The 23915-nt window shown below is 44.0% G+C and overlaps 2 protein-coding genes across 4 annotated transcripts in view; both read right to left on the bottom strand.

Moving 5' to 3' along the window:
• prkd2 (protein kinase D2) overlaps positions 1-2071 on the bottom strand; it is a 35461-nt gene extending 33390 nt beyond the window's left edge. For both annotated transcript variants that reach the window (XM_080511418.1, XM_080511417.1), the window contains exon 1: positions 1141-2071. In XM_080511418.1, coding sequence (XP_080367544.1) covers positions 1141-1467 — 327 coding nt within the window. In that variant the 5' untranslated portion in view covers positions 1468-2071. The remainder of the gene's footprint in view (positions 1-1140) is intronic.
• Positions 2072-3824: 1753 nt separating this feature from the next.
• strn4 (striatin, calmodulin binding protein 4) lies at positions 3825-23620 on the bottom strand. 2 transcript variants are annotated; one of them, XR_013937003.1, is made up of 19 exons: positions 22982-23620; positions 14180-14283; positions 13934-14010; positions 13712-13790; positions 13381-13566; positions 11704-11881; positions 11303-11459; positions 10652-10747; positions 10159-10277; positions 9881-10056; positions 9709-9756; positions 9514-9635; positions 9001-9168; positions 8775-8915; positions 8581-8679; positions 8392-8478; positions 7910-8098; positions 6977-7157; positions 3825-5396 (listed from the first exon to the last, which is right to left on the bottom strand). XR_013937003.1 is itself a non-coding variant. In XM_080512981.1 (18 exons), exons 1-17 carry the CDS (start codon positions 23375-23377, stop codon positions 7929-7931), a joined length of 2403 nt encoding a protein of 800 aa, XP_080369107.1. In that variant the 5' UTR covers positions 23378-23620; the 3' UTR covers positions 3825-7157; positions 7910-7928. The 2 variants fall into 2 exon arrangements, 1 of the variants encoding a protein (XP_080369107.1); XM_080512981.1 differs by having other exon boundaries at positions 3825-7157.
• Between the last annotated feature and the right edge of the window lie 295 nt (positions 23621-23915).

Below are 23915 nucleotides of genomic sequence, written 5' to 3' on the forward strand. Positions count from 1 at the left end.
TTGCTTTGGTAGAAAACAGGAAAATTCCCAGTGGTTTTATAGTTATGACTGGAAAGACTGAGCTCAGTTTACATATGACATGCAATAAAGGATGATTGGAAAATGGGATAATGGTGACTCCACTAACAATGTGTTTGAAAAAAATCCATCATTTGAAAGTGATTTTTGATGGCTAAATAAAGGAGAAGAGATGTGGGGCCTCTGGAGAGAGGCTGAAATTGTTGCCAGTTGCATTTATGTGTCATGAAATGTAAAGCTTGAGATATTGTACTTTTGTGAATAAAGATGTCATTCATCCACACTTGGATATCGATGCTCCATGATCAGCAAACTCATTAACCATCTATTCATTTGCTTGGACTGTGGGGGTGGGGGGCACTTAGTATCTGAATAAAACCCGCATGTGCATCGGAAGAACATGCAAACTCACATGGAGGCCTCTTGCCCTGAATCCAACCAGGGTCTTCTCACTGTGAGACGCGAGCGCTCAACACTAAACCACTGTGCAGCGTATTCATTCACTAATACAAAACAAATGGCAGCTAAATCCTCTTTGCATTAATCACTTGTTTTGTGTTCACGCTGATTACCATTCTTATGAAATGATTCAGTTTTTCAGAAATGTCTCATCTGTCCATGAGTTCTTTCGCAATACATTTCCTAAAAAAAACAACAACGACAAAAAAAACGAAACAAAATCCTGCCAAATAAAACTGCAACAGTCAACCCGTCATCATCCCCTGGCAGGTCCACCACAACAGAACACAGCCTAATGGAACACAGGGTTCGTGTCCGACTGTGCGAGAGGAAAATGCTAATTGCAGTAATTAGAGTGGAGGAAAATGGTGACGCTTTGTCCGTCTCCTGAGAGTCGGTCATATCTGCCCGTTAAAACACTTTATATGTGCACAGGATAAAACCCCTCCATCTGCCCCGAGCAATAATGAAGTGTGAACTTTCTTCAAGGAGGCTCCATGACAGAGAGAGGAAGAGGAGAAATGAAAGCACACGAGTGTTACTGAACATGTTGGGTGAGGACTTTTGCCCCCAAACCGCAAAACGTACAGCTATTTTCACCTGGAAAGCAAACTTAACCAGTCCCCATGCCGACACACACACACACACGAACACCTTTCTTACCTTGGTGTCAACAATGGAGCAGGCCATCTGCTTCACGTAGGCCAGGTCAGTGGTCTGCGGCATGAAGACAGACTCCCTGGTCAGACCGATCTGGATGATGAAGGAGACCCCCAACGGCGTGGGAGGCAGTGACGGCGTCACGATGCCACCCGCTCCCTGCACTGGAGTCAGGTCCATCAGAGGGAAGCCAGCGTGAACAGACACAGAGGGCATGGCTATGGGGGTGCCCTGCTGCATCACGGCAGAGCCAGGTGGCGAGGGGCCCCCGGGCGGGAAGAACACCTGGGCCATGGCCCCCGAGGGCATACAAGGGCTGGCGTTAGCCATTCAGAGTCTGCCCGAGCCACAAGTACAGGTGCGGTGTGAAGCTCTGGGAAAAACCCACGCTCATTCAAAGGGTCTCAGTGGAGGCGTGAAGCCTGGGCACTCACATACCCAGCTCCCCCCTTCGAGTCCTGAATCCACCCCCCTCCCAGTGGATCGAGGAAGAAATCCTGACCCAGGAAGAAGGGGTTTGTTTTCTTCCAAATCTCTGGTACTTCTCTCGTCGTCTGAATTCTTTTAAAGTCCAGGCAGCATGAGCACAATGCATGAGGAACTCATACTGTCAAGAAAAAAATGTAATAGAGAGGCGGGGAAAGAAAAAAAAAGAAACGACCCTCGTTGCTGCCTTCCCACCTCTACCTTCTTCCCTCCTTTAGCTCTTTTGTCCAAAGACGTTGCCCTGCAGAGGAGAAAGTCCAAACCTCCGGCCGTGTGAGAGAAAGAGAAAAAAACCAAAACACAAAAACAATGCCAAACTTTGTTGTGCTCTCCTCCAGGCTGAGTTACAAAATGGCCTCCTTAAACAGGAAACTGTGAGAATGAAGCAAAGTGAGAAACTGTACTGCTTTTATGAGTCTTGCGCTGTCTCAGTTTCACCCGCTGTTCAGTCTTTTTGGTGAAAAAGCAGAGGCAGAGGCAGAGAGAGAGAGAGAGAGAGAGAGTTGTCAGAGGGTACCTCCCTCCTTCCCTCTCATCTGTGATCTTACCACAGCCAATGAGGAAGTGAAATGATTGACATGTCCTGAAGCCAATAGATCCTCAGAAGATCCCGCCTTTTGACACTTGGCTCCCAAGCGTCTCCCTCCTCCCTCCCTTTCCCCTCTCTCGGGCTCTCTTTCTCTCTCTCTCTCTCTCTCTCTCTCACTTCCTTGGTTAAGGTTTATTTGTCTTGTGTGCCCCTTTCACCGAGGCCAGCAGAGCTCCGCTTACACTGCCCAAGGGGGGCAGCTCCACGCTCGGAATCCCTCCCATTTCTGCATCTGACTCCATTGTGAAGCTGCATTTCCTGTCCAGATCGGAGTGTGTGACACCTTCCCGCCTTGTTATTCTGGTAGACACACCTGAAGCAGGCTGCAGAACGGGACCACACCTACTGCAGGGGAGCTGATGTTAAAACTCTAGGAGGAGTAGTTACTGGGAAGTTACTCTCTGTAATGAGTCTGCATGACTGTGACTCCTCGACCAGAATGCCTCAAGGCTTTTAACGCTTGACGGAAATCAAGTGACGATTGTGGTTTTCTTGCAAATGCCACAACCGTCTCCCTCGGTAACATTGGAGTTCACCATCTTTGTGCCTTGTCTCTGACTTACCTTCTTCCCAGTGTAATCACGGCTTGTTGCTCATTTCCTTGGGTGGGGGACTTCACATCATTTACAAACTCCAACAACTCATCTGCAGCACGTGCTATTTACAGGGATTCTACTCTCCACCACAAGAGGGCAATGTGGGAAGTAAATTCTATTTTTTTTTTTAAGTAGAGCGAAGACTCCCAGAGATTTGATATGTTTCAATATTTCATAAAAAGCGGGTCAAATAAAATATTAGCATTTGACATCAAACTAGATACTTCATAGAATGTAAAGCAATATTTTTACTTTATTTATAAAGATTTCTTTTCTATTTAATTTTCAAAATTCACACAGGTTGAAAACAAAGCATTCATAATGTGCAAATTTTGTGATTTATTCAAAAAAGTTGGCCTTAATGTAATTATTGACCAGCCATAGTAAAACTATTTCTGTTCATGTGTAATACATCTAAAATGTTTTGAAAGTTTACATTAAATCATAGGGGAATCAAAATTGCACATGTAGGTATGTCAGATACTTTATGCCCAATGAAAGGTAATGGAATACTTTGGCGTGACTAGTTTATTCTGAATTTGATGTATTGATAGAGGTAAATAATCCAGTTGATGTATCTATATAATACATCTAATGTATCTTTAAAAAGGCAAAAAGTGATTTTATAATGCATCAGTGTGTTGAAAAGAAGTGTTCACAGGATGACCATGTCCCTCTTTAGAAACAAGCATTTTCTCATTGCCTGATCGTGGCTGTGCAGATGATGCCGTTACAATTCAACATCAAAATGTTCATTATTTATGCATAAACTTTCATATTTTGCCAAATGTAGTGTCTGGGAAGTAACTAAATGGGAGGAAAAATCTAAAAATGCCTGTGGTTAATTAACCAGTTAGGACTATTCTATTTTAGATAATCATGTCATAACATAAAATGACATTTTCAAGAGTGTATTTGTGGTGTATACTTCTGACAGACATGGACAACAGGTGGCCTGTGGGCCAAATGTGACCGTGGTGTGAATTCAGTCCAAAAAAAAAAAACACAACTCTCAGTTCACTGTACAAAATTTTCATTTTTTTGTCTTTTCTTCCTTAATGACGTACAACAGGGGACCCGTAAACAAAAAGAGAAAGTCATTTTGATACAAGCTAGAATGCAGTTCAAAAATATATAATAAAACAAAATTAATAAAAAGCAGGTCTCTTATCCCTTGTAGTTAGAGGAAATCGTTTGAATACAGCTTAATATGATGTACAAAATATCACACAGTGATAATTTGCTAATAAAAAAATAAAAACACAAAGAAATGAGAGTCCTTTACCTTGGCCTCCGACTTTTTTTGCTTTTTTTTTTTTAAAACAATTTTATGACAATTTTATAATTTTTTTTTGTTTTTCAATCACCTTTCTTTTTTTTTTTACAAGTTTTACATCGCCATTATCAATCACAAGCAAGTCCTATGCCTAGTAAGGAAGAATGATTCACTTATGATACTACAGTATTCTTACATCTTATCATATTCATAATCAAAGAAAAGAAATGCAAGATTGAAAACAAGGAAATGATGGACATTTACAGCACATAATGGCAACTCTAGTCATCATTTACAACCTCTGCCTCGATTCCCTTCTCTTTTTTTTTTATTGAATATTTTGATGTGTCTCACTGATTTGTCTTTACTCTCACAGAGGGGACATTGTTAGCTCAGAGTAAAATATTCACTTCGGATTGTAGAAGAAACACCTGCAAAAACGCTATTGTTCCACCCTGTGTGTCCACTCTTTTTAAAGATGTAGTGCAACACGGGGCCAAATAGTAGTTACATGAGACAACAGGGCGATTTGCCCAGCAGCAGTTCGATAACGTCCTCGTTGCACCTGGTTGGTCTCTTTGACAAAGTCATGTCAAATCAACAGCAGAGTAACATCTTGTTTACATCCACGCATCAGTCCGCCATCCTGTTCGAAAATATACTTGTGTATATAGATAAAAGAGAGAGATAAATTAGGAATACTATAGTGTCCTCAGTGATTAGGAAAAGAGTGTTTACCTCTATGCTACTTTTATCACATTGATGTGACCGCTTAGTGTGACCCTGTATCTTGCAAGCAACCAACTGATTTACCACCAGATTTCATAACTCTACTCAAGGATTTGTTTGGGTCAAGATTTAGGTGAAATGCAAAGAGGCCACTTTTTACTTCAGCCATCATGGCTTTTTTTTCTTCCTTGTCGGTATCAAAAAACTGTTTTCACATCAAAAAAAAATAAAAAATCTCTGGATTATGTTCAATCCACTTGAATCAAACCGGACTGGCAAAACAAGGCGACATTGTTCCCAAAAGCATGGCTCTTCGAAGAGACGAGGCCAGCGTCACATTTGTTTGGCGAATGTGCTACTTGTGCAAGCGACGCACGTCTTACAAGAGGGACCGACGCCTCAACGCCGAGGTGAAGGTGAGCTATTCCTCAAAGCCCCAATAAATAACAAACCAGAAACAAGCACCGGCCAACGAGTGGCGCCATCTTCAAAACGATGATCTCTCACGCGAGGAAAGACGCGCCACACTTCAGTCCTGGCGATCCTCACCGTAATACAACAGCTCTGCACAACCCCCTCCGGCCTGAAAGAACCGAGGCCCACATAATAAGACAGTGACTGGTAATTTCTCAAATGTGACCACAGATAATGAAATGATCTCAGGACTTGAAAGTGAATTAAAGAAGGTGATTCACTCCAGCGCACGTTTGCGACCCAGTGAATGAGAAAACAAACACATGAAACAGGTCCCTGATTTTGACTCAAGACTGACGAGGTCTCTCAAAGCACCGCGATTTAACACACACACACACACACACACACACACACACACACACACACACACACACACACACACACACACACACACACACACACACACACACACACACACACACACACACACACACACACACACACACACACAGTACAGTAAAAAAAAAAAAAAAACACCAAATAACACAAATGGTGCCATTTGTATTGTTGTAGTGAGTGTACAGGCGAGCGTCACAGGCATGTACGGTAGTTTAAAGAGGTTTTCAGAGTGTGAGAGGATGCACCCATCCAAAAACTCAACTACCAACCATTTTCACTCTTCTGGAGTCAATTTGAAGTTTTAATCCAAACTATCTTAAATCACTATGGTCTGCAACTGTATTTAAGCTCCTTAAAAAAAAGAATTTCAATCCATTTCCTTTACATTTGAAATATATTCTCTTGTTTTTTCAATTGAGATTCACTCCATTTATATTTCATCACAATTGTTTCTAATAAAAATAGGGAGATAATGCATTTTGGCTGCTCCCTTCTGGCAACAGGGACAAGTTTTATTCTTAGCACAAAATAAGCAGTTGGGAAATCACTTGAACCCCCCCACCTGATTGTTGCACCCTCAAAACCCCCTGGTGCACACCACCCACACTCTGAAAACTGGTCATGTCCACAGTGCAAGTCATGATTCTGTATCTGGCTAACATGTTGTGGCAGCAACAGTCTGAAGAGTTGAAATCATAAAGCTGCAGAAGTGGCTCACGGTTGTAGAAATGTGTTCGTTTATAGTGCACAGCAAAGGTCATACACACTCGCATGCAGACTCGGAATCACTGGGACGCTGTGACACTCAAACGCACACAATGAGACAAGGTGTCTTGGTGACAAAATTAAAGCTATTTGTTCAACACACACACACACACGCGCACACTAGGTTAAACATTCCCCAACCTCAAATAGGAACCGTGCACTCCTTCTGGAGTCTTTGGAATGTAATACATTGATTCCCACTGCCGAGGCTGGGCCAGATGTTATGTGTCCGCATCGGGAACAGTTACTACTTTAATTCATGCCTACATACTTTTGTTACCACAAGCGATTATCCCCCCCCCCCAAAAAAAAAAAAAAAAACAAGTTCTGGAAATGATAAATGGAGGTGCGTTTGTGCAGGGTCGACTCTCCGTGAAATGTGAGTATTGTGCCAGCAAGTTGAAGCGCAAAAAACACACACACACACACGGTGCTTTGTAATAATCGTTAGCTGACTCGAAGAAAAATAAAGAGAAAGCATATTGTAGTGTAGAAAAGTGTTACTCCAAACATGATTACTTGAAAACAGAGCAGCCAGGATTTTTAAAGATATAAAAAAGCATTATAAGGTGTGATTAGTATTACAAGAAGTCACTGAGGCATCAGAGAACAGTGAGGGGTTGAAGGGGTGGCGTCCTATGGCGATGGCCCAGCCAGTGGGGTTGCAGGACAAGTGTCTGTGTCTTCTATGTATGTGTGAGCAGGTAATATATTGTCCGCTGTGCTCTCCAGTCTCATTTGGCCCAGTTGTGGTGGTCGTCGGACTCTGCAAGAGGAAAACAAAAGTTCATGCTTAGGAAACCACTGAGGCCCGTCTACGTATTCAGACCATTGTATCAAGGTGGCACGGTGGGGGAGTGGTTTGCACTTCTGCCAAAATATCGGTACAAGTGCCTTTCTGTGCGGAGTCAGCATGTGTGGGGGTTTATTTCCGGGATTCTGGCTTCAACCCACAGTCCACAGACATGTTTGTTTTGTTATCCTTTCATTCCAGCTGCCTGGAGCCTCAGGAATACCAACTTATGGTGCTTTTCCAGTAGTACCTACTCAGCCCTACTCGACTCGACTCAGCCTCGGTTGTTTTCCATTACAATAACACCACCACGGCGTGGGCGGGGTCAGCGGAGTTCTCGCCGTCATGTACATGTAATCGCCCCTGATATAATGCAGCGCAAACATGCACTGGATAGCAGCGCAAATAAATTCAATTGGATATATTTGTATACGTTTATGAAGAAAAGTGGATTGTTATGATCATGCTTCACTAGTATGAAGTGAGTAGAGTCAAGTCGAGCAGGGACTAGTCGCAAAGCACCATTAGTGCTGTGGAGCAGAAGTTAGAAAAGACTTGTGGATGGATGTATGGATGGATGGATGGATCAGGGCGAGGGACAAAACAGCCTGCTGGCTCTTGATGAGCTTTCATCAGAGCTCAAAGTGTCCTGCGTCTCCCTGCATGTGTTCTCAACAGCTCCCACCCTCCACAAACATCACTTGTTCGTTTCCTTGCACTCTCACCAGGATGACGACGCCGACGTCAGACAAAGATCTTTGCGAGAGCGTCTGCGCCAGCGCTGGCAATGAAGGGCTGGGAGGAGTGGAAGGCCACGTCATGAATGGCCTCATCATGCTTCTTCCTGTGGGCAGTGATCTCCTGCACACACGTCCTGTTGTCCAGCATCCATAAGCGCACCGAGCAGTCGTGGCCTGTCGGAGGTGAGGGGCAGGCACGAGCAAAGGCAACGATGTTATAAAAGAAATAAGGACAAATATTTGAATAGTGTTGTTGCGTGAAAACAGCGGCTTGTTTGTGTACAAAGAGGATTTAGCCATTATAAGTATTCTGAAACATCTGGTATTATGATAAACCAAGTCAGATTCAAGATATGGAGCTAAACATTTGTTGTGCATGTGAGAGTCGGATCTGAGCCTAATATTACAAATAACATTAAATCAAAGAAAGAACGAACGTAGAGTCAGTAAAGCCAGGTAGTACTCACTGCCAGAGATGAGGTAAGTGCCTTTGGGGTCTGTAGTAAGACAAGTGACTGCATCCAAGTGAGCCACCATCGAGTGGACGACTTTGCCTGTCCAACACACACAAAGCAGGCTCACGTAAGTGTTGTTCACGTGCCACGAAAGGATGCAGTGGACGCATTAAATGCAGTTAAAACACCTCCTGCAGATACCTGACTTGTTGTCAAGGAAACGGATGGTGCGATTCTCGTGTGCAGTGATGGACACGGGCTCAGACGGGTGACTGACCACACGATTAATCAGCTCACTGCCTGCAAAGGAAGAAAAACGATCCAGTGTCAACACAACCTGCTTTGTCCCGCTGGTGCAATTATTTATTTCCAACTTCTTCACATCGGGGACGTACCATCTTTGGTCTGTGTCTCAAGCGCAGTGACGCTCTGCTCTGTGTTTAGGTCGTACAGCAGCGTCTCGCCGCCGTCAAACGACGCCACCACCTGACTCGGGTCAGTGGGCACAAAGGCCACCGAGGTGGGGGTCCCATGTTCTGGAAATGAGCGGACACAATGAAGTTGTGGTGTTTGCTACGACAACGCGACTGAAATCATATAGAGATCCAGCAGGATGACTACCTCTCTCCTTATTGAAGACGGACACGCAGGGAGACGAGTTCTTGGGGTCCCAGATGCGAATGGTGCCGTCGGCTGAGCACGAGGCGAGACGGTGGTGAACAGCCGAGTAGGTCAGACCCCACACGCTGTCCTCGTGCCCTGCTAGTACACTGCTCTCAATGCCAGGGTCTGGGTGGAGAACAAATAAGATGAAGGGAAGGAAGAAAAAAAAAATTTTTCACAGCATTTTTTTCCCCCACCTTAAACAGGCACAGTACAATAAATAAATTGCAGAAGACCAAGTTAAAAAGGTCAAACTATTAATGATTTACGGCCTGGTGGCAGATTATTTTCTATTGTAGTGAGATGATTTGGGCCTTTTTTCAAGAGGAATTCAGTTTCCTCCTACAATGTAATACAAATCTAGCGTAACTCCAAATTGGCTTTAGGTGCAAGTGTGATTTTAAGTGTTTGTCTGTTTCTCGGTGTTTGCCTCGCAGCTTCCTGAGACTAACAGAGTATTAGATAACTCACCATAGTTATCATAGGGATCCACGTTGAGGTCCGGCATCTTCCAACACCTCACAGTCCCATCCAGACCTCCACTGTAGCAGGAATCGCCATCTTCGCCCATTGTCAGGGACAGAACAGCTCCACTGCAGAGAAGGAGTCAGGTTTCAGTGGCAGCTTTGTACATGGAGACGACTATATAGGTGAAGCTGAACTCACCTGTGTGCTCGAAACGTATAGATGGGCTCAACATCCAAGGCCGCATTCCTGTGGAAGAACAGTCGTTAAGATACACATACATTTCATTTTACCCGGGTATGTCTGCGAAAACGTGTGGTTGGAGTAGCGTGTTGTACATTGGCACCGCTTAACTGAACGTGTGCGTTCTCACTTTTTTGAGTGCATGGCCTTGTTCAGGTTCCAGAGTTTTAAAGTGCCATCCTCGGCGGCTGTGAGCAGCACCGCTTGGCTCGGGTGAAACGTCAAAGCCCGGATGGCGTCAAAGTGGCTTCGTAGTGTGAAACGAGGGTTCCATGTCTTCTTAAATTCTTCTCTGTTGTCCTGCATCTGTCACAGAAATGGCAAACATTCAAATCTTTTAAAGAAAGCGCTCGAGAGAGCAGGCTGAACTAGAAACGCGCACGTCGATCTGAACAAACGTGTAATTACATCCATGGAGAGGTCATTGTCATTGGCAACAGTGAGATCAGCCAGTTCACCCAGGTTCATGTCCCCTCCTCCAACAGCATCCATGATGAAAACATCAGAGGAGAAACCCAGAGCACCACCTGCAGGTTGGAGGTGGAAAAGTGCACCAGTTACCACTGCCTGCACACAGACGTCACGGCTCTAAAAATAAGAGTGAGATAACTGCAAAATGGAGCGATGCATCTCAGATAGCTGTGGCAACAGTCCAGTCATAATATTTTCTGTCTCCCACACCATGTACCAGAGGAAATGTTTATGTGTGGGAGCAGGTTCTCCCCCACAAAAGCTTTGAAGGCCAGAGAAAAGTGAGAGACTGTCTAAGACTCCGAATGTAGGCTCCAATCATGCATGTTGGAAATGAGAAAAAGATGAAAGAAGAATACTTTGGAAGTTGGATCTGTCTTTTTTTGTACTGGAGCGTGTTTGTGGGGGGGGGAGGTTGGGGAGGTCTTACCTTCCCCGGAGCGAGTCTGTCCTGATACAGAGGGGGGCGGGGTGGGTTTAGGGGGGAAGTCCGACATCATGCCTTGTAACTTGTTCCTGCGGTTTTCTGAGCCCGGCAAGAGGAGAGAGACACAAAACATCCATCATGCGGAGAGGCGAAGGAAGAAGGAGGAGGCCAAGAGATGGACAGATGAAAGACAAAACAGAGGTGGAAAAAAAGGCAGAGCTCATTCTTTTAAACAACTTTTGCAACTTTTTCTTGGGGGGGGGGGGGGGGGGGGTGGGGGGGGGGATGAACTTCAGAAAAGTAGGAACTTAAAGTGTAGATATGAATCAGAGAATGAAATGTGAACAGAGAAAAGGCAGCATGCACAATCCCCTTTAAAATGGCTCTCCGGCGCAGAAAAAGTATATCTACAGACAAAAGATGATGGCTACACGGCTCTAAAGAGTCACAGACTGACAGCTCGTCAAACAGGACAGAGAGACAGGTGGTTGGCAAAAGAGGTTGGTTTATTGACAAGAAGAGATGCCAAGACACAATGAGAAGTAAAGGATAAAAAGGTGAGTGGGGGGGAGGGGGGCAGGAGAAGACAGATACACTGGTGGCAGTGATTCTGGAAGTGCTGGTGCTGATGATGTTGCTATGGCAACAGCGTACCTAACTCCCGGCCGTCCCCCGAGATCCGGGCCTCTCTCGCCCCCTCCCCATCCTCCCCTGAGCCCAGGAAGTCAAATTCACTGAGGGCGTCCTCCGAGTCGTCTTCGTCCTCCTCGTCCTCGGGGTCCAGGTCTGTGGTCATCGGCTCGGAGCCCATCTGGACGCGAGCAGAAAGATCAGAATGTGGCATTACTTCGAAACATCGGGAACATCGAATTTAGATAGATAGATAATAGATAAATATTTTAATGATCTCCAAGAGAATTTACACACATTTAAGACCAAGTGAACAAGACAATTTGGAAGAAAGAAAACATTTTTTTTTTAACGGATAGGAACCACTGTTCTACTTTACTGAATCATTAGGTTTTCCCATATTGTATTTAGAACAGAGATAGTACCTTTACACGCGATTTTTTGCTCTTGCGCGGACCATCGATACAGTCTGTGGCCATGCCTTGGAAGTCGTCTTCCTCATCACTGTCGTCTTCGTCATCATCCTCACAGCCGTGCAGGAAAGGAATCTTGTCCAGCACAGAGCCGCCCACGCGTTCCTGAGAGCTTTCTTTGCCTGCATTTCTAAAAACAAATAACAAACGCATAGTTCACGATGGATTTAATCAGTCTTGAATTCAAAGGCAGGAAAACATGATGGAGGACAATCATTTCAACATGGAGGGAAGTTTCACTTAACTGTATTCCATGTGACATTTAGAATGTTCATGGACGGCGCAGACGTTTTAAGTTGGTGTAGTACAACAGTATTTATTCATTATGTAATACTCGCAGCAATGCGTCTCATTGGCTGCATATGTGACTCTGACCAAGTCTTTGTATCCATAAAGTCTGAAAGAACTGATCCAGGCTTCATCTTCAGTAGATCTGCGCTTGGTTCTAAAGTTTCGAAAACACCTCTGCACATTTAAAAACTGAGGATAAACTGATGCTGCAATAAAGCTGCTCCAGCAGCTTCCCTACAAACACCGACAGCATCCAAAAACTGTGCTCTATAAATAGGACATAAATTGAAATTTCATAAAACTACTTCTTAACTTACATAATCGCATCTTGAATAAGAGAGAAATGTTTACCTCAAAGGCACTCGTGCATTACATCACACTATAATTAGAATGTTCATTTTCAAGAGAAAAAAAAAACAACAACTAGGAGCTTGTTTATATTATGCAACACGGCCGAGGGTGAAACAATGGATGTTATATCCACGTGTGGAACAATTAATTTTTTTAATTATTTTATTACTCCGATAAAACCGCATGTACAACTTTCACTCTTTTTATTGCAATGATCTCGGCTTCATTGTGAAGTTCTTTCTAACCTTGGTTTTAATCATTAATATAATTATTTGAGCTGACAGATATAATCACCATTTTGAGATTAGGGTGCGCTGTCTGCATACATTAGTGACTTTCTCTTCCGTTCCATCCATCAATTAGATTTTAAGCCATCTACTAAATTTGAAAAAACATTTCTGAAGGACCTTTTATCAATACATTTATAAAATGGTTTTACTTTAACTACAGCCTGGTTACAAGCTTGGATGTGGACCAGATGAAACCTTAAAACTGCTTTGTGTAAGAAGCTTTTGTCAAATGTCATCATGTCTGTGGCAAGTTAATCAGATTATGGGATGGTGTGTTAATCGGAGCATGTTTACACGGGATGGGACACAGTTGAATGTCAGGGACGTCAATATTTGATAAACAGAAATTTAACATGTGCCAACTATGAAAAAAGTTTTATTCAAACAGCAAAATGACTAAGTTTACATTTGGTTACACATAAATCAAACATTTCCAGCTTTTATTTTGTTTTAAATATCATTTTGGCCAATAAATTGCCCAAAAACCTATTAATTTATGTCATGAGTGAAGAAATAAAAGTGAAAACAATTCTATTTTCCCTGATATTCAACTTTACTAAATATACTCGTATAGGCTAGCTGGAACAAAGGGAAATTCGACTAATGTGAATATTTCTGGTCTTGTATTGTGCCATCGCTATTCTCTTTCCGCGTGTGTGGTGACAGCGGAGGGGGGTGCGTCTGTTTCCACACTCACCTTTTAATTTGTTCCTCTATTTGTCGGACCAACAGAGACTCTCCACCTGCCCGCGGCTCGGGCTCCGGACAGCTTTCGCTGGGCGGCGGCCCATTGGCCTCGGGGCTGCTCCGCCCCAGCAGAGAGCGCACACGTTTAGACCGCATGTCCAAGATGGTGTCTGTATAACCCACCTCCTCAAGGTATCTGCGTTCACAGGGGGGAAAAAGAACAAATGAACACTCAAACATGCTCACTGGTGTAATTTCAGCCCACGAGTCTCGCTCGCAACTGCACCAACAAATCATAGACATCCATACGGCACTCAGGATAAAGGGGTCAGAGGCCTTACTTGCGTAGTAGTTGACGTCCCTCCTTCCAAGACATCTGATTGGCTGGCTCAGAGTCCGACTCTGCCGGCCCATTGGGGACTACAGAAAATAGATTGTTCAATCGTGATGCAACAGCAACGCACGGGAAGAAAAGCAGAAACTGAATTGCCTCTGAAAGTGCAGCAGCAATAAAGGCAACTGCTGCCGCACCATTTCCAAACAGCAGTTTAAGTTAAACATACGTTGCTCGGTCTCCGTCTCCGGCTTCTTGTCTCCTTGGCTCGGGTCATTTCCTGTCTTCAGTTTCTGGTGCTTCGCTCTGCAACCCCACAAAGGCCCACATGAGGGCAACGTTATGAGCAAACGGGAGACTTTTTTTTTTTTTTTTACAAGCAAAATCCTTAAAGCCTGAAGCATGCAAATCACTGGGATCGGCTGAGCGAGGAGCAGACATCATGAGAGCGGGGCTTTCCGCGCAATTGTCATACCTCTCCTGTTTGAGCGCGTACTCCAGCATTTTGATCCGCCTCACCAGGTCTTGTTTCATGTTCTCCTGCCCTTTCCTCTCGCCCTGTAGGAACGCCACCTGGGCCTGAAACATGCGCATACACAGGATGTCAATGAGCCGACAGTGTAGATACTGAACAGGGCACAAATGTCACAAGCTGTCACACAAGCAAATAGAAACCCCCCCCCCAAAAAAAAACAACAACAATCCAGCCTGACACGAGTGCTGGAAGCAGGTTGTACAAATGCAGCAGCGTCTCAATTAAGGCAAGAAAGAGAAGCTATTGATATCCACAGAGTACCCTACTTCAGGCTACGAATGTGAAGTCTAGAGCTTAACACGACAAGCATAACAAAGCTGACTTCTGAAAAACCCCGGGGAATAAGTAGAGGGTTGGAGAAGAGTGCTCTTATTTTTAACTTTTTCTAACCAAGGCCACAGTACGCATCTGCAGGAGAGGAAAAACAAAACGCAACCCGGCCAGATTCAAACACCCTCTTTCAAGACACATCCTTCCTTCGTGTGCTTCCCCTCTTGCTTCCCAGCCGCTTCCTTCCTCCCTGCTGATTAAATTCTTACCTTGAGGAAAGAGATACTCACCGACTGCTCTTGGCATTTGCCAGAGAAAAGAAAAGAAGAGCACATAGCAACGCTAACCAACGTTTTAGAGACCATAATAGAAAAGTGTTGGAAGGGAGTGAAATAGGTACCGGAAAGAGCAGGCAAGAGTGGAAAAAGATAATTTCTACATGCTGTGCACCAGGTGAACGTGTGCAGGGGACTATAAAGGAAACAATTGCAAAACTTCCAGAGAAAGATCATCAAAGAGATGTTTGACTGTACAATCAAGAACATGAACATTGATTAAATGACATTAACTTCAGCATGAAACCAAAATAAGAAAATCTGCTAATTGCCCAATTGTCCAACAATTAAAAGCTGCTGAGTTTAGACTTTATTTTGTAGGTTTCAATGAGATAGAAGAGAAAAATAGGATTCGAACCAGTGTCCCACACACTTGAGCACTCAACATGATGCTCCACCAGGGCTGATTGTAAAGATTATTTTCTTCTTCTTTTTTTTTTTTTTTTAACTTGGTTCATGTTAAAACTTAAAAAAAATAAAAAAATACATTTTTAAATGCCCCAGTGGAAACAACAGTGACCTCGAAATGAGTAACGAAGGTCCAACCCATGAAGCTTTAAACGCAGGTGATTGTAACGCAATATCTTTCTCTCTCTTTGTGCCAAGTGGTGCAGGAGCATTATTACAGCGCGTTTCACAGCCCATTTCGCCTCTGTACACCCCTGTCTGTGTCCACGAGTCTGCTCCCACACGCGGCGCTGGAAAACTAGAACAGTCTAAAAACGCCATCTCATGGGGCAGACTCTTGGTCTGTTTGAGAGAGAAGTCGATCTCAGAGGAACACACACACACACACACACGCACACAGACTCATGTAACCAGCGAGAAGGGCTGGTGGAACATGGGATTATCTGCCAAGCAAACCTAACTGCTGAGTAATCCCGATTAATGCAATGTGATTTCATATGCTTATCTGAGAGTTTTTGGAGATGTCTGTGAGAACTCGCTCCCACTGTGGGCCTGATCTTAAAGAGATTCTGAAAAATAAAAAGATAACTGGGTGGGTAGTTTATACTTGGCCTGATCCTGAAGAAAACAGGTCAGTTCTTGACAATTACCCAGGGTCTTTTATATGAGGCCAAGTAAACGGGTTCCTTCAAAATATCAGGAAGACTGGCGAAACACAAAAAGTGCTTAGCCATGCATGAACTGTTACGCAATACTGTGTCATTTGCTGTGGTGGCGTGGTTTACAGAAACAGCCAATGCAGGAGTAGCTGCAGCGGCAGATAGCCAGCGGAGGATTCTCAATTCCAAACAAAGGAGTGATTGTGCCACTGTTGTGTTTTCTAATAATGCAAGGGTCTATTTGTAGCTTTCACACGAGCAAAAGTCACTGTTCCAGTGTGACATAATCTGACATAAAGCATAATCAAGCACAAGCTGGCTCAGCTGTTGTGATAACTGAGCAGTGTGGGAGGTTTACACATCAGAAGACGGAGCCTTCATTATATATACTGGGTACTAAAAATGGCTGCACGCAGATGGAAGACCACTCAAAAGAGTGGAGAAATGCATCTCGGCTGGCTTTGATACTGAGTCTTCAAAATTAAACACAGAGATGCTTTCTTGAAATAAAATTGCATTCAAGCTCGACTCTACAACCACTGTAATGACGGTCACTACGCACGTCAGCTCAACTGAAACTGTTTTCATAGTCACGCTTACGCACCCAGATAGAGACTCAAAGCCGATCACCTCCTATTCGCACACACAGCAGCTGGACTGGATTGGGTTTGCGATTTTTCTTTCTGCACATGCCTCAAAGGATCGGCCTCAGAACCCGACGACCAGGTTCAAACAAGGGAAACGGTCGCTCGAGCGGAGTACGCGAGACAGAAAACACACGATGTGAAAATTTACAATGTTGTCCATTGTAATGCCAGTGGGTGGCCAACGCACTCGATCACTAATGATGTGGCCTATGGCATTAATGGTCAACTGGAAATAATCCAAAACTAATGAGCTGAAAGAGTGCGAATCATCAACCGCCATCGTGGAGGCAAACTCATTTCAACAATAAATCAATGATATTCCCGCATATGGAATATCAATAGAAATGCAATTAAACCGTTGTAAATAGATTGAGTGAAATGTCAGTTTGTGTACAGATGTATTAGAGACAATTAATAAAAAAATAAAAAGTTTGGTTGGTAAATTATCTTTTAAGCAACTCCAAATAAAACAGAAGGCTTTGAGCAATTTCCAATATCATACTGTGATCATGGTGGACACTGGCTTACGAAAACTGAAATAAAGTAAAATAAACATATGAGCTTATAAAATCTAATAATATGAGACACTGCACTTTTCATTTTTGTGACTTATTTATCAAAACATAATGTATATGCAACTTTTCCTGTATTAAATTATGAAAAATACTATTTGTGTCCCCATTGTATTCTAATTTGTGGACATTTATCAGCCGACAGCTGAGTGAACGGCACAGGCGGAAAGCGAAAAAGTGAAACCGAGGAGCAGAGAGGAATCAAAGGTAATTTCTACACACAAACAAATCTTACCTCGGTGTCCTCACGAGTCAGTGACAACCAAAATCACTGGATTTTTAAAGAGAGAAAACAGCTGTCACTTCAACCTTGATACACAATCTGAGTTGAACGAAAACATTTAAACACTTTCAATCAAAAGAATTCTGACAAAGCTCTTTAAACGAAGGCATGATGTCATGAGGAGCTGCGTCATCTTTGCAGGCCTGACGGGATTACGCAGTCTCTGGGCAAATGAGATCAAATAGGCCCGAGTGTTGCGTAATGCTCAATTGCTCCTTTGCACAATGTCTTTAGCTTCAACTTTATCATTTGTCACTTGAAGAACGATTTGTTGTGTCGCAGTTACAAGAACGTAACAAAAAACAAAAAAACTAAAAATCTGTACTGTGTTTTTACAGGTTACAAACAGTAAAATGCCAGTAAATCAATAGAAAATAAACAAAAATAAGAGACAGTAGCATTATCAGCATTCTTGGTCATTTCGTCAGGTCGAGTTCAGTGCAGTCACTCAGTCAGCAGCATCAAACCAGGATAAAGTGAAACACAGCAGCAAAAATGCAATTACCCCCTCGTCTTCCCGTTTATAACGCAAAGGAGAACTACCTATTTCTTTGTGGCCGACTGTGCTGCCAGAAGAAGACCAGGGGGGAGAAACTTATACTCCTGATTAAGAGGATGAGTATCAACCATATCAATAGACAACTGAGCTTTCCTTTTGACTTGTGTATTAAAAATGACAGTAAGATTGTTAAAACACACCAAAGCTACTTTAACTATCCTCCCGAGGGCCTTCTTGTCTTTGTTGCCAAGGTTACTATACCAGCATATGGGCGTAGAAATTATTGACTGCATATAGGAGCAGTGAAAGAGCTTGATCAGGGTCCCATAAATCTAAAACCTGGAGCACTTTCTCATACAGAATAATCGTTGCTGACCCAAACAGTTCACAATTTAAATCAAATTATTACTGTAGATTACGGTACCCAGACACTGCCGTTTGGAATATATGGGTAAATTTCAAGTCGGGGAAAGAATCAGGCAGTTCTGTGTGCTACTCAAAAGGTTCCCGGTCAGTGAAACCGTTTCATTCATTTCACCTCTCAGTACAATCTTCACCTTCAAGAGGCAAGACATTCACACACGGGTTACAACCTGCCCGGGTGCGCACGCACACACACACGCATATCCACCTCGCCCCCTCTGTACCGGTCTCATGCTGGACTCCCAGACAGACAGGTTCCCACTGGTGCTCAAAATGTGAAAAAAAAAATCCCTGACAGTGCAAAGCTGGCCACGTTACAGACAGGCCGATGGGTGTATACAAACACACACACCCAGATACTCCCAGGGCAATAAAAGCAGACTGAAAGGACAGCCTTTTCCTGATATGTACAAAAGAGCCAAAACAGAGGGATTAGTACATCAAAGGGCTTATTGCTGGATGTCATCCCCCTAACATGACATCCAGACTCATTCTTTAATGCTGACCCTATTTTACCTACTCTGGTGTCCTTGGCAGGGTTTAGGATTTTTTTAATTTTTTTTTACTTTAAAGAACAGATAAAGTACCAACTTGGTAAAAACAAGTCGTAAACCGACCTATATAAATGTATGATTTGAGAAAGAAATCGGGAGGTCCTGCTTTGCTTCTCCCGGTCTCTTGTTTTTCTGCTCTTTCGCTGCTTTCGACTGGGACATGCTTGTTTTTACTCATGCATGGGACCCGGGCCAGCCAACACGAGACAAGGCAGCCCATTCATTGGCTGTTGAAGGTGTTTTTGTCAAGAGACAGACACTCGGAATCGGCACAAAAAGTTGTTGAGATAAATACAATATTGGCAGAACAGCAGGTCAAAACACTTCTTTTTTTTTTTTTTTTTGTTAAATGAAAACAAAACCGAAGTCACTGAGTAATGAAACCTTGAGACTTGTTTTAGAATGATAAAAGCTGATTTTATATATATATATATATATATAGACATTATGTAGGTAAACTACCAAAACCAAAAGGTACAAGTGAGCAAGCTGTGTCTTTTCATCCTTCGCTTGGGTTTTCCTCCACGAGGCCTTATGTTGCTGAGCGTTCCACAGTTTGAGTGGACAGATTCCTGTCAGTCCGTCTCTGAGAGCACCAGAACAAGGTCACAGGCAGGCTTCCTCCTCCAACAGTCGCCCTCCATCTTTTCATCCCTGCATCCCCGCGAGAGAATCCATGAATCCAAGTAGAGCAGTGAACTTTTCTGGGACATTTGTGTTGTGATGGGAGAGTGGCGGCTGACGGCAGCAGAGCAGCGGGAGAGAAACGTGATAAAATGTCGGGCTTCCTGACCAACTTTGATTTAAAGCTACTAAACATTAAAGCGCTGCATCTCGTGAATGTCTTTAAATGGGAAGATAGAAACTCCAAATGACGATCTATTAGACATTTTGTTGGGGAAGCTTGAAAAGAGCAGAGCATGCAGGATACATCCCATCTATCACAGGAGGGGAAACGTGTGTGAGCTGGACCATGTAGGGTAATAATGCCATACATATGGATGTCATATGTGTGTCGCGGCTGCAAGCAGTAGAGCTATTAATTAGAGATGTGTACCCAAGGGCCCCTAGGCCCACAATCAACCGGAAGTGATGTCAACTGGGTCATCAGTAATCTATTCTACACGACAACTGACACTGTTAATGAAATTATATCGCTGTAGAACATGGGTGGGTGAAGGTCTGCCCTTTTCTCTGTAATATAATTTGAGCAGTGACTCAGCTCGCTATCGTCGGCACAGTCAATTGGTCTGTTAAAGAATAATGAAGATCAGGTATTACGACAGACTTATTCGAATACACTCAAGCTGATCTCAGTATCTTAAAGCAAAATGTCACTCTATGGCCGTCTCTGACCAGCACACAAGAGGCCAATGAGTAACGGATGAGGAAATCAGTCAAATGACCATTTATGTACAAGCGACATGCAATACATCAATTCTAAAGGGCGGCATTATTTTTCCAGAGTCTGTAGTTCATGCCTTTGGGAAATTGTGTACACATCTGCTGTGTTAAAATACTACAATTTTAATCACCAATTTCAAACAGAACTGTGGGAACAGGAGCAGATCAAAACCATGTATTACTTTACCTTTTGTAGGGTTTAGCATTTAACAATGACGCAAGGATGAAAGAAAGTACATAAATACAATTGTAAGATACATTTATCCAACTGAATCTGTTGAAAAGTTGTGAAACTGATAAAAATCTGAAATTTCACTGGTAAGATCATTTAAGTCTTTTTAAATTTAAAACTTCAGTAAATGACTTAAACATTGCGTTGTGATGCTGCCACACAATAACACTTATTTACAAAGCGAGAAACCCAAATGTTGAGTACAACGTGCTGACTTGGATCTTTGTGATGTCTGATTATCTTACTGTTGTTACTTTGGATTAAATGTGAAAGTTACTAAATACAGTCGCCTCCACAATAAGGGCTTAAAAAAAAAGACATGTTGTGCAGAATTGAGTCGACCTTATGGCTGCACTCACAACACCGATCGCCCGCCTCTGCAGTAAAGCTTGATTTGACAGAACACAGAGGAAAAAGCCTCCCATGTGACAGCGGGACAGGGGCATTAGAGCAGTGCCACCTGTCCCATGTCGGAGGTGGGACGTCCCACCTGGCCTAGAGCGGGGAGGGCCCTCATTCCTGGCCTGTCAGCCGAGACACAACGCCACAGGTGGCCATTCACACCGACGACAAACCCAGGGGGAGGACAGCATATGTGCTGCAGTTTTAAAGAGGCCCACAAACACATTGATGTCGTCACAAAGTCACAGTGCCGTAACAGGACACTGCTAATTCACCGTTGGTGATGGTTTTTAGCAGACTCCAAAATCTATTCTTTGACATGCACCTTATTTAGAAGCAGCACACAAAGTACACAAAAAGTCACGTTCAGGCACTACTTGAGCCATGGATTTATGAAGCGTATGGCGTTAACTGCACAGGATACAAACCGAGGGCAGGATAACTGGCATGCTGGGAGCCCTGCCAGCATGTTGGCAATAAAAGCCAGGAGCCTGTGGCCTGTGGGTGTCAAAATGTAAGCTAGGTCAACTCCTCAGCCTGGCACTCCAGTGACTCCGTCTTTCAGCACAGGACAGGGTGCTAATTGTACCCGTGAAACCGCACCATGTGCAGCAAATACACGCATATTACCAGTGTTCCATAACAAGCACTAATGGCATGTCGGACATGCGACGGCCTGCTTCTGACTTCCATCCCCGATCCTACCCCGTGACTATAAAAACCGGCAAGCAGAGTCAGTTTGTTATTGTTCATCCATATTTTATCAAGCTCCTATTTATAACTACATAGGTTAGCGTTGGGGGCAAAGTGAGATAGTGAGTGACAGAAGGGGAGCACTGATATGTTTTCACTGCTGGTTTACGGAGCTCGTGAACTATAGAGGCAGAGTTCATCCAAATTACAAGGAAACGATGATGATAGGAGGAAATCCAAATATGGGTTAAGGAATGAAAACTTGATCTAGTCGAGATGTGGAGCAATATTTCATGCATGTGTGTGGGAATGTTTTTATAACCTTTCCTTTGCTGGAACAATCTGACCAGTTTCTCCCTTAAAGTCAGTCGTTTTGGTGAGCAATACTATTCAAACTCAACTCCACTCCACAGATGCTTTTATCACACGCCTTTAGATGACCGCTATTTTCAAATGCAGTGATTTTAAAAGGGAACGCACAGCTGTGCAACACCGATTACATCTTTTTTAACAACGGCAGCACAACCACAGATCTCTGGATTGGTTCCTGTGGGACGCGAATAACCAGATATCCTACCAAACTGTGTTTGCACAGGAGAGCCATAATACAGCCTATCTCCAACAGACGGGTGTCCTCACATGTCCTTGATGAGTACTTGTACAAACACAGATGCCTCTCACAAAATGAGAACACTTTAGAGAAGTTAATTCTCCAACCGGTTAACTCAAACAAAACTTCCACATATGCTCATACTTCACATGCAAACTCAAATATTTGATTTTTATCTCCTCACAATTTCAGTCAGAAAGTCAATAATGCCATCGAAACAAATATATTCCATGAGATCCGAATATGATGCCGTTTGTTTTTATAGCGCAGGAATTACTTCGAATCATTATGTTCAATCACAGCTCAAGACTTTTCAGTTTATACGTTGCGAATGTCCTAAAATGTTTGAGACGCAATGGGACAGTGTGGCTTAGTTTTGGTCGCTGTTGTAATCTGACTACTGTCTGATTTGGTGGTCCGTGTGTCAGTGTGAATGACATGGATCTGATCTGATCTGATGGGGACTCGAAGGACGTGGATCTCTTTTAAAAAAAAGACACTTTATCATAAGATTTTCTTTTTTCTGATGCTCGACAACTTCAGGTCACATAGTTGTGTGTTTTTACTTGTTTTTTTGTAACGACAGTGCCTCCCGGTGTGACGTTAGCCCGTTAGCATTATTGTCATCCTGGAAGTGGCCGACCAGCAGCGGTTGTACACACTGACAAAGCCACACTCCCGGAGCTCCTCTAACCGCCTTTTCCGGCCTTTATTCGCCGCGATATGAGGTGAAACGATGAATACAATTTACCCTGAGTTCGTCTCTCTCCGCCTCCCAGCGGTATTTCTCGGCCTGGAAGCGTCCCCACTCGTACTGGATGAAGTGCAGGATCCCGGGAAGCGTCATACCCGAGTCCCCGTCCTGCAGCAGCTCCCGAGGCTGCAACAGTCCGGGGATGGCCCCGACTCCCGGTCCTCCGGGCCCTGCTCCTCCCGCTACTAGTCCTCCTCCTCCTCCTCCTCCACCTCCACCGCCGCCGCCTCCTCCTCCTCCTCCTACCGCAGACGCCGCTGCCATCGCCCCGGTCGTCGCGGCTGATGTCGCCTGGCCCGGTGCTGCTTTGGGCCCGTTTGGGTTGCGCCCCGCTCCGCAGCTGCCGCCTCCGGAGTTCGGGTTTGGTCCTCCGCCGGGTCTGTCCGCCTCCATTTTACCCGTTTAGCCTTTCGCCAGATTAAGGAGGTGGAAACGGACCGAGTGGGCGAGCAAAAAACCAGGGAAAACAACCTAGCCCCGTACCCTTTTCCAGCCCAGCGACACTCCACTACAAGACTACCCTCCTTTCTTCCTTCTCACGCGCACGGAGCAGAATTACTATTCAGTGGGTAAAATACTACACTTCCGCTGCTTCCCCTCCAGCTTAAAACCACAGCCCGACACTTACCCGCAACTCCGAGGCCAACTTAGCAACTAAAGACAAAAAAATACCAACTTTTAAAATTGTTTAAAAAACAGGATAATAACAAGCGACGTAGATATGGAATGCCCTTTAGAGGAAACGAACGTTAACGTCATATCCATGACTCTTGTTGTTTTATATCCGAGATCTGTTTCCTCCTTCTGGTGTTTGCTGGTGAAGCCCGGGGAGGTGACAAATGAAGAGCTCAGTTTTGTGTATTGCACAGCCAGGAGAGGGCACTTCCTGCCATATTGTGACCCGGGACGATTTGAGGACAGTCAAGTGAGC

This window comes from Blennius ocellaris, assembly GCF_963422515.1.
Source record: "Blennius ocellaris genome assembly, chromosome: 2".
In the NCBI taxonomy this organism is placed as follows: Eukaryota; Metazoa; Chordata; class Actinopteri; order Blenniiformes; family Blenniidae; genus Blennius; species Blennius ocellaris.